The 10,029-nt window shown below is 30.7% G+C and overlaps 1 protein-coding gene across 5 annotated transcripts; it reads right to left on the reverse strand.

Moving 5' to 3' along the window:
- Nucleotides 1–554: 554 nt before the first annotated feature.
- Nucleotides 555–5,696, reverse strand: LOC148234434 (uncharacterized). Of its 5 annotated transcripts, none has more exons than XM_088187878.1 (7): nucleotides 5,650–5,696; nucleotides 5,434–5,513; nucleotides 4,052–4,323; nucleotides 2,786–2,963; nucleotides 2,601–2,721; nucleotides 1,127–1,876; nucleotides 555–794 (listed from the first exon to the last, which is right to left on the reverse strand). In XM_088187878.1, the coding sequence occupies exons 3-7, from the start codon at nucleotides 4,297–4,299 to the stop codon at nucleotides 619–621; spliced, it is 1,473 nt and encodes a 490-aa protein (XP_088044004.1). In that variant the 5' UTR covers nucleotides 4,300–4,323; nucleotides 5,434–5,513; nucleotides 5,650–5,696; the 3' UTR covers nucleotides 555–618. The 5 variants fall into 5 exon arrangements, with proteins under 5 accessions (XP_088044004.1, XP_088044006.1, XP_088044003.1 ...); XM_088187880.1 differs by having other exon boundaries at nucleotides 5,424–5,513; XM_088187877.1 differs by having other exon boundaries at nucleotides 5,576–5,696.
- Nucleotides 5,697–10,029: the final 4,333 nt, after the last annotated feature.

A 10,029-nucleotide genomic window follows, 5' to 3' on the forward strand; every position in this document is an offset into this window, starting at 1 on the left:
TTTATTCTCATTGTTTCGCTGGTCCTTCGAATCTTCAGTAAACGTTACCGTTTTTAAATAATATAATTAGCAATAAGTCTATTTTTTTTTCAAATTTGTGTAATATCCTATTTTTTCTTAATATTATACTTATTGAAAATAAAAAAGCTACATAAGAGCGCAAACGTGTCCTTTTGCCTCAGGTGACAAAATGTCTAGTCCCGGCCCTGATATATAAATGTATATATATAATCTAATGTAAGGTGACCAGATTTTGAAAATATTAAGAAGACAGTAAAAATAAAAAGGCTGCTGCAAGAGCAAAATAAAAAAAATAGTCATTTCGGAAATTTTTGTTCAAAGACAAAATTTTTGAGCTGGACAATCCTACCCAAAGAAGATGTCTGGTCACCTTATCGAATGTAACTTAATAAAAAAAAATGTATTTAAAATCATTCTTAAGCCCGATTAAGTGTTGACATCAACACAAATAATCAAACCGAACGAGTGATAAATAAAAATTTTTTATACCATTTGTCCCAACTAATTTACAAAGTATAGTACAAATACATATGTATAAGAAAGACTATTTTAATGATGTCTCTTCTTATGTATAAACAGTATAAACTACACAGTGCATTAATCATTCAAGTGTGTCTTCATGTGTCCTTTAAGGGTACACTTCTGAATGAAAGATTTTCCACATTTCTCGCAAACGTGCTCTCTGAGATTCGCATGGATCTTCAGATGTTCTTTCAGAGTCTTTTTCCTGCCATAACATTTGCCGCAATGCTCGCATTTAAAGTCTCTGACTCCTGAAATTAAAATGAAATACATTTTAGATTAATTTGACTCAATCAGTGGCATTGGTAATTAGGTGACATAAAAAACTGAATCTTAAGGTTGTTTTGCACAACCTGATTGTAGTTTGAAGAAGTCTATATTAGGTATACATATAGATTCATATAAATTTATGGAGAATTCTTTATCATAAAGGAGTTAGATGTATTATTTTAAAATTATTTACATGTTGATACGATGCAGTGCTGAATTAGGAATTGACTTGAGAGAAATATGTCTATGCAGACGAAACCGCAAACTTATTAATAATTATGCCACTGATTAATATATTTTAATGCATAATTACCAGTGTGCGTCAACATATGGCGTTCCAGATCCTTTGAAGAAAAGAATCCTCTGTCGCATTCAGTGCATTTATTATCTCTCAATTGCAAATGCGATCTTTTAATGTGCGTGGAGAGCTGAGACGAATTCTTAAACAGCTTCTCGCAGATGTTACAATTGTACACTCTCGCTGGCCGATTGTGCACATTTTCAAGATGAGTGTTTCTAGTGTAGTATTCCAAAAATCGCATAGGACACTCGGGACAGCCGTACTTTAATATCTTATACTTGTGCGCAGTGTGTATGTGCTGCTTGATACTCCACTTGTTCGCATATTGCCTTTTGCATATCTTGCACGAAAACTTCTTCTGTTTATGATTTCGCGATATATGTTGCAGATAAGACTGCTTCCTTAGAAATTTCACGTTGCAAAGGTTGCAAGAGTACATCTTGAAGTGAGTCGAGTAGTGAGCTGTCAAGTCACTGTGTTCCGGGAACTCCATAGAGCACAATGGACAAGTTGTGTCCGTCGGTTTCAACTTTGGCATATCGTCATAGTATTTGAGCATTAATCCGTCCGTTTCTACAGTTTCTATTTCTACGACCGGTGCGTCAATAGCTTCATTCTCAGGCACAGGTTCGTGTTCTTCGCTGCTGTTATCGTCGTTATGATCATCGACTTCAGCTAAAGTTTCAATATTTTCATCGACGTGCTTTAATTCCTCGTCATAGTCAAGATCTACTTCTGACGTAAGATCTTCAATCTTTATTACTGAAAATAATACAATATATTATTTAATAAGAATAAAAATGACTATCAAAACAATGAACCAATCTAATTCTAGTTGTGTATTTACATCCTAATTAGGGATTGCAATAATACCGGTAATACCGAGAGAAAAACAGGTAACAAAATAGACCGAAAAAATAACGTCCATCCATTCAAAGTCGAACTGAATACTTTATTGCTAAGTTTATGTTGTACTATAATGTTGAATGTTGATACATGCTTGCAAATTTTGCAAAAAAAAAAAAACAAGAATTCAAGAGTTGAATCACTTTCTTTGAAGATATTGAATAAAGATGTAATAACTATTGCCGTTTTCATATTTTTTTTGGGTAATGTAATAAAAAAGCATGACAAATTTCGACTTAAAATTATGAAAATAATATATGAAGACTCAACTGATATTTTGTCATAAATAATTTATAATTGAAAAATATTGTGTTGGCATTAACCCCTTCACCGTGGATGGCTTCTATAGAAGTCATCAAGAAAATCACCACTACTCATTGGGCACTTAAAGGTGCCATAAACTTTTGAACCTAATAATATGGTTATTTAGTATAATTTAAGGCTATAAATCATTTGAATTAATTGAACCATAATATTTAAAAAAAATATGGCATGAACATATTAACAAATTTCGAAATGGCGCGCAAAAAAATCAGCCACGGTGAAAGGGTCAAGAGTTGTAGTACAACCTAATATTTACCTGATTTCGCCAGATTGTTTTTTAGCTCTAGTTGCCTCACAAAACAGTTAGACCTTTTAATAAGATCTACACAATTTAAGCATATATCTAAATCATTGACATCACAATCATCACATACAATCTAAAATATAACAGAATATAAATAATGAAAAATACAATACAAAAATATATAATATAATAATCACCTTTACGTTGTAGCAATAGAGTACCATTTCGGAGAAATTTTCATTATACTCGTAACTATCGCCAGAATGCATTTTGATTAAATTATTGACACTACCGCACACAAAGCAAGAACCCTGTTCTGAATTATTCATCGACAACTCCTTCGGGAAGCGTCCAGCAAAATTTGTTTGACATTGTCTGTAAATAATAGAGAAAATAATATTAATATAAATAATATATCAAAACAATTGAATCGCCAGCGAAATATTTATTTAAAACATAATGAAATGATCAGATAAAGGATGATGTACGAATGTTGATAATTTTTAAAACACATAGGATAAGTATAGAATAATTATATCATAAGCTAAAATCTTCAATTTGGGTTGAGAATGCAATTAAACAATTTAGGTTTACTTAAATTCATGAAAAAGCATTAATAATAAGAATATTTTAGATTTTAAAGAAAAATAATGTTACATACTTATTGTAAGTTAATAAATTAATGTCAATTAAAAAATAATTTATAAAAATAAAAATAGTAAAAAAAATATTTTAATATATTAGGTACTTCATTATTTTGGCTAATTAATAAGCAAAGTATTTTTTTTAAGTCTTCTGTTGTAACCTGAAAGGCGTAATATTTACCCCATTGTAACGCCCAATGTGTTACAATGGGGTAAATCTGTACCAACTGGGTAAGTCAGTCAGACATAATGAATACCTAAATGTAAGTATTAACCATGACCACTGAAAGTCTAAGAATTGGTGACATCAATATTATTATTTGAAATATAATTTATAATCAATAAATGTCACTGCAGCTGTGGCTGTTTTTTTTTATAAATAAAAATTCGAGTGTCGCTGTCGGGTCTCGAACTCGCAACCCCAGAGTAACTAGTCTGAGATGTTACGGACTGCGCTATGTCCTTTAATTGGTTGCAAAAACTCATAGCATTTTTTTAGGGCTGCATCGAGACTCGCGTGCCAGGAGTTAGATACTCCATGTTATAATCTATCGTAAAAACTCATTTAAACGTCAAATTACATATAAAATATTAAAATAAATATGTCATTTTAAAGAGACGATATAGCAACGAAATAAGAAAGAACTTATGGACGATTTTGAATCAGTAAGCATGTTTGAGTAAATGACAATATTCGTGTATCATCCTTCATCAAGATTGCTTTATACTATAATCGCATTTTGCAAAAATAAGTACAAAATTGCTGAAGTCTGAATACCTATAAAAAAAATATATGTATATAAAACTTGAAATACTAACGAATCAGTGAGCATTTTCAAATTTAAATGTTTACTGTCTGCGCCAATCATCGTTAAATACTTTTGCATTATTTTGGTCATATCGATTTGAGCCATTAGTTTCTGTCTGGAAGGCAGCATCGCAAGGGAAGGAATCAACGACATCAAAAACATAGCGCTCGAGTTGCGGACGTTCGACGGGTGTTCTTGTTTCTTTGCCGTGGGCTTTGAAGTTTTCATTTTAGAATGTTTACTGTTTGGTTTGTACATTGTAAACTTTGAAATTTATTAAACCTGAAATATAAAAACATACATTAATGACATAATTCATATAATTTTCATTACCTGTTTCGACTTATAAATAAATATGTTGGACTGCATGTATAAATTGTAGATTTTATAAGTGTTTTAAAATTCCATAATAAAAGATGGTGTTCAACAATGTTTCACATAAATAAGATAACTTAATATTGCATAAAGCATTTAAGATGTATATAAGCATTAGATAAGTCATTAAACGTTTCGAGGAATGAGACAAAATAATTGTAAGCATGGTGTGTTTTCAATTGAATACACGACTAGAATAAAGTTGTAAGTCTGAATTGCGATTTTGATTGAATATTGTTATACGAATTTCAACCAACTTCTTCAAAATATAAAAAAAAAGTTTGTAAAATATCTACCGTCAAATGAAAAATTATTTAATATTAAAAAATGTAAAGTTTTTAATTTTTAATTCCTTGTTTTCTAAAAATTTTATTTTATTTTTAAATATTTTTTGTCAATTTAATTTAGTAAATATAATAGTGGTAACAGACGATTTCGGGGAGAACCGCAAAATAATAAAAGCCTTTCAGAAAGGACGTCTGCCAATTAATTAATGTTCTATGTTTGTTTCTTTCTTTGTCTTCATCAAACAAAAATGTCCAAGATGATCTTTTTTTATTGTCCTTTTTTGATATTTTAAAAATCTGGTTACCTTATATAAGTATTGTTCAATTTAGAAAAATCATCCAGTGCTATTTACACATTCGACACTCTTAGGCTGGTTTCACACGTGCCGGATGGATTCGCCCGGCACCGGGGTGGTGTTGTATGGACTAATACTGACCATTTCAGACGTGCCGGACGAATCCATCCGGCGCCAGCCCGACGCAGCCCATACAACATCACCCCCACTACAAGACGCCGGCCCGGTGCCGGGTGAATCCATCCGGCACGTGTGAAACTGGCCTTAGTCATGATATTATAAATAATAGTAAGAAGAGGAATACTAGACATTTTTTAAAAAAGCTGATGTGAATGAAAATATGTTCCATAGCTCTAAACGTCAAACGCGATATATTATTCGCGCATGGAAAGAATTAGAAGGGAGATAGCAAGAACTGTCTAACCCATACTTACGTGATGAAGCGCATATGGGCCGAGAGGAGCACCGAAAGAATCGCACAGAGCGGCTACCACTGGCACTTTATTATAAGGTCCTAATACAATAAAAACAGTTAATAAAAAATATGAGCAGTCAATATAGAAAAATATATAAAACCTAATAAGTATATTTTTTCAATAACGTTTTTGACAAAACATATGATTGGTTGTAAGCTATTATTAAATACTGACAAAAAGAAGGTTTGCTAATTCTCGACAACAGACTGTCAATTGACTGTGGCCATAACACACATGTTTGCGACCATATTAAAAATGATGAATACTATAAACATACTAGCAAGAATTAAATATAAAAAGTAAATATGCTATTAATAATTATTTCTAATATTTTTCTCAGAACAAAAACTATCACAAGCACTATGTTTATTTTTCCAAATCAAAATTCACCCCACCTCCCACATAATATAGATTGTAAAAAAATGTAATCAATATAAATTAATTTATTCATCTAATATGATTATTAAATAAAATATTTATTGTTTTTGACTTCAGTGTGTTTTAAAAGTAAAGGATGATCCATTTTTAACCCCTCAAATTTAAGGATATTAACGGATTTTTTTTAATAATCGAACATTTGATGTATTTCGTTCATTCATTTACAAAAAAATCCAACGACGTTTAATCGCATGATTTTGGTGACCAGTTCACTTCACCAAAACGTGAAATAATGCGACTTGGGAATTTTTCACACAAAACAAACGTTGTACCCAATATATGACAAGTTGCACCATCTTGATGGAACCACATCAAATTCTTCTATTCAGTGTCAAATAAAATCGGTTATCATGCGCATAAAGCGCTCACCATTGATTGTTACAGTCTGATCTTCATCGTTTACAAAATAGTACGGTCCAATAACGCCGCCTGCCCACAATGCGTACCAAACAGTCACCTTCTGGGCATGTAATGGACTCTCGTGAATCACTCGAGGATATTCATTGCAACATATAAAGCAATTACGCTTATTAACATACTCAGAGAGCAGAGACATCATTTGAGAGGGTGAAAGGGGGCAGATGAAGGCATTTCCCTCTCGTTGAATTTAGCAATAAAAGTGCTTGTCGTTTAATTAAATACTATATTATTAAATTACGTATTTTATTATATGGCGACGGATGGTAACGGGTGAAAATTCAACACAGATTGAGCAGCAACAGTAGTATTTTATTAAAAAGTATATGGTTTACATAGTTATTGCAATATATAGATGCATGAGGCAGCACCGGCCGTTGTGAGTCCGCCAAAGTTCACTAATAGAATCTGCCACGTTACGTCAGAGTGCCACCAAATTTTGACCATAATTAAACCTAAATAAATACATATTTAAATGCCCTCCACAATTATAAAAAAGTAACTTTTTTTATTTAAGTGTTGCTTTTGATATCATAACATTTTTTTCCTCTGGAAAAATCTGAAATGACGTCACTGTAAAAAAGAGATAAAATGTTATGGAAGGACAGAAACTAAAATTTATAGATAAATCCCAAAAGTACACAAAAGTGCAAAACCGCGTGTCATGCGTTTATCAGTCTCAAAAAAAAATATCCCCGATGCGACATTGGATTGGTCAGAATATGACCCTGAATATGACAGGAAGCTTAAACAATTTTAAAGGTGTGCCAGTTCATTAATGATGATTCGTTTCAGGCAATATCAGAGGAGACAAATCGATATCAGGAGAAAAATCACCGTTAATACGTAACTACGATTCACTCATGAAAATGGATAAATGTTATAGTCACGGAATTAAAAAAAAATTGCTAGCTTTACTATTAATTATGGCAATATTTGAAAAAATACTAATCCTAGAATGAAAACTACGTATTTTAGAAAAATAGTGAATCCATACCACACAAACATAAATATTAAATTTAAAATTTCATTCATATAAAAGTATCCCAATAAGAGCGCCTTTTTTAAATTTTGCATCATTTTATTCTAAAGTAGCCTATTCAAAAAAATAAATATATTTTTCATTTGTCAGCCTTACGATTAGTAAATATTAAACGTTTTAATTACAACGCGTTGTTATTGTTAAAAACCATTACAAAAATGTAGAAATTTTTATTGAAACATTTCGTAAACTTCATGGAACTTTCGTGCGAAATAATGTTCCAATTAGAAGATTTATTAAAAATGTTGAGGAAACTGAGGACAATTATCATCCGTGTGTCATGATAGCAGGCGTTCTCTCGAAAACATAGCCGCAGTGAGAGAAAGTGATACTGAAAACCCAAGGACATCAATTCGTCATCGTTCTTAAGAGCTGGACATTTCATGAAGCACCTTACAGCGAATTTTCGTGAAAGATCTGAAGCTGCATGCCTACAAGATCCAATTGACTTTTCAATTGTATTTCTAATGGAGGTGAGTGTACGTTTTTCATTGTATTTGTTAGTAATTGAAAGAAATCTGATTGTCTATTACATTGTGCAAATATCAAGTTGCAAAATGATTTAATTATTACGAATATATTATATATACGCTTCTAAATAATCTTTAAAATAATATGCGCAAAGCAGGTGCACAGTAGCAAGGCTCGCATTTTTTGTCAAAATTTTAATATGTTTGTGGTCAGAATTTATACTGCATGGTTCAGAATACATCGGTCAGAATAAATATTAGATGGTCAGAATTTATATTTTTGGTCAGAATTTATATTAAATGGTTAGAATTTAAATTGGATTAAATTGGCAGTAAAAAAATAGTTTTATACAGGAATTGTAAATTTACAATCTTAACCTCAATATACCAATAAAACATACGTGTTTACTAGATCGTCGTCTCAACACAAACTGATTGTGGAAATACACGTCGTATAATTTTAATTACTTTTCGATCCATCTATATATTCCAGTCCACCTTTCCGAGTTATTATTTATGGAAAAAAATATACTTATTATTAAGCAAAAGAAAATTATCTTTAAATACTACAATAAAAAGAAAAAATATATTTATTTTTAATGTATGTACATGATTCTACATTATTAGTATCGTTCTCACATCGGTATAAGCAAATTCGCTGAAAACTGTGTATGTGTGCATGCATGCGTACACGTACTCATATTTCCAACACAGACTATACGTAATAATTTAAATCGACGCCCATTTTTTCTTAATTTTTTAAATTTATTATTTAAAAATACTCAATTAGAAAATAAAATGTTACAATAAACAATATATAATTGCAATTATACTATAAATAATTTTAAATCATTAAATACGTATTCAATTGATGGATTAGTCGTCTGAAATAATACTATATCTCACGCTGTAGATGCCGTGGACTGTAGATAATACATTTTTAAATACTATCGAATAAATTAATATTATATTTATTTCGATACCAACTAGCACGATAGATGAATAATATAAGTTAAGAATAACTCATACCTAATGCTTTAAAACGACGCCCATTTTATATTTTTTTAAATTTATTACTTAAAAATTAGCTTATATAGTGATACAATAAACATTATTTAATTGAAATTAAATTATAAATAATTTAAAATTATTAAATACGTATTCAATTGCTGGATTAGTCGTCTGAAAAAATATAATATTTCACGCTGTTGATGACGTGGACTGTAGATAATACATTTTTAAATACTATCGAATAAATTAATATTTATTTATTAAATCATCCAACTGAACCTTTCGATACCAACTGTCACGATATATATGAATCATATAAGTTTCTTACTATTAACCTGAAAGGTCTGGGTTCGAATCCCATATGGACCTAATTATTTTTTTTTAATTTCTATCGTGGCTTGGGAAATCGGATTTAGTGATTATTATATAATTATTATTTAAATTAATAATAAACGGTTAGGGCATTTCTCATTATTTTATTTCTAATAGTTGCACAATGAGATACTAGGTGGAGCTAGTGTTTTCGCTCGCAAATGACGTTTTCGCAAGCAGGATTAAACTTTAAATTGGGTATATATAGAACTTCTAGTTTGAAGATCTTATTGGGCGTCGTCGGTGTTATGTGAATTTCCAATTCATATACAGTGTTATGTTCTGTCATATAATGGCTGAATGTACAAGTGGGTCCTTTTCGAAGCTAAACTCACGACTTATGTATGCTTCAAGCACCCAGTGAAGTGACTTCCTTATAAACCCTCTTTAGTACCTAATGCTTTAAAACGACGCCCATTTTTTATTTATTTTTAAAATTTATTATTTAAAAATAGGCAATTAATAAATATAGTGATACAATAAACTTATCTAATTGCAATTATATTATAAATAATTTAAAATAATTAAACACGTATTTAATTGCTGGATTAGTCGTTTGAAATAATATTATATTTCACGCTGTTGATGCCGTGTACTGTAGATAATACATTTTAAAATAGGTACTATCGAATTAATTAATAGTATATTTATTAAATCACCCAACTGAACCTTTCAATACAAACCGGCACGATAGACAAATAATATAAGTTTCTGATTATTGACCTGAAAGGTCTGGGTTCGAATCCGGTAATATTTTTTTCATACAATGGTAGAATAGTGTAGTCCGTAATGTCTCAGACTAGT

This window comes from Plectrocnemia conspersa, unplaced genomic scaffold (assembly GCF_051122295.1).
Source record: "Plectrocnemia conspersa isolate PC_06_02 unplaced genomic scaffold, ASM5112229v1 ptg000006l, whole genome shotgun sequence".
NCBI lineage: Eukaryota > Metazoa > Arthropoda > Insecta > Trichoptera > Polycentropodidae > Plectrocnemia > Plectrocnemia conspersa.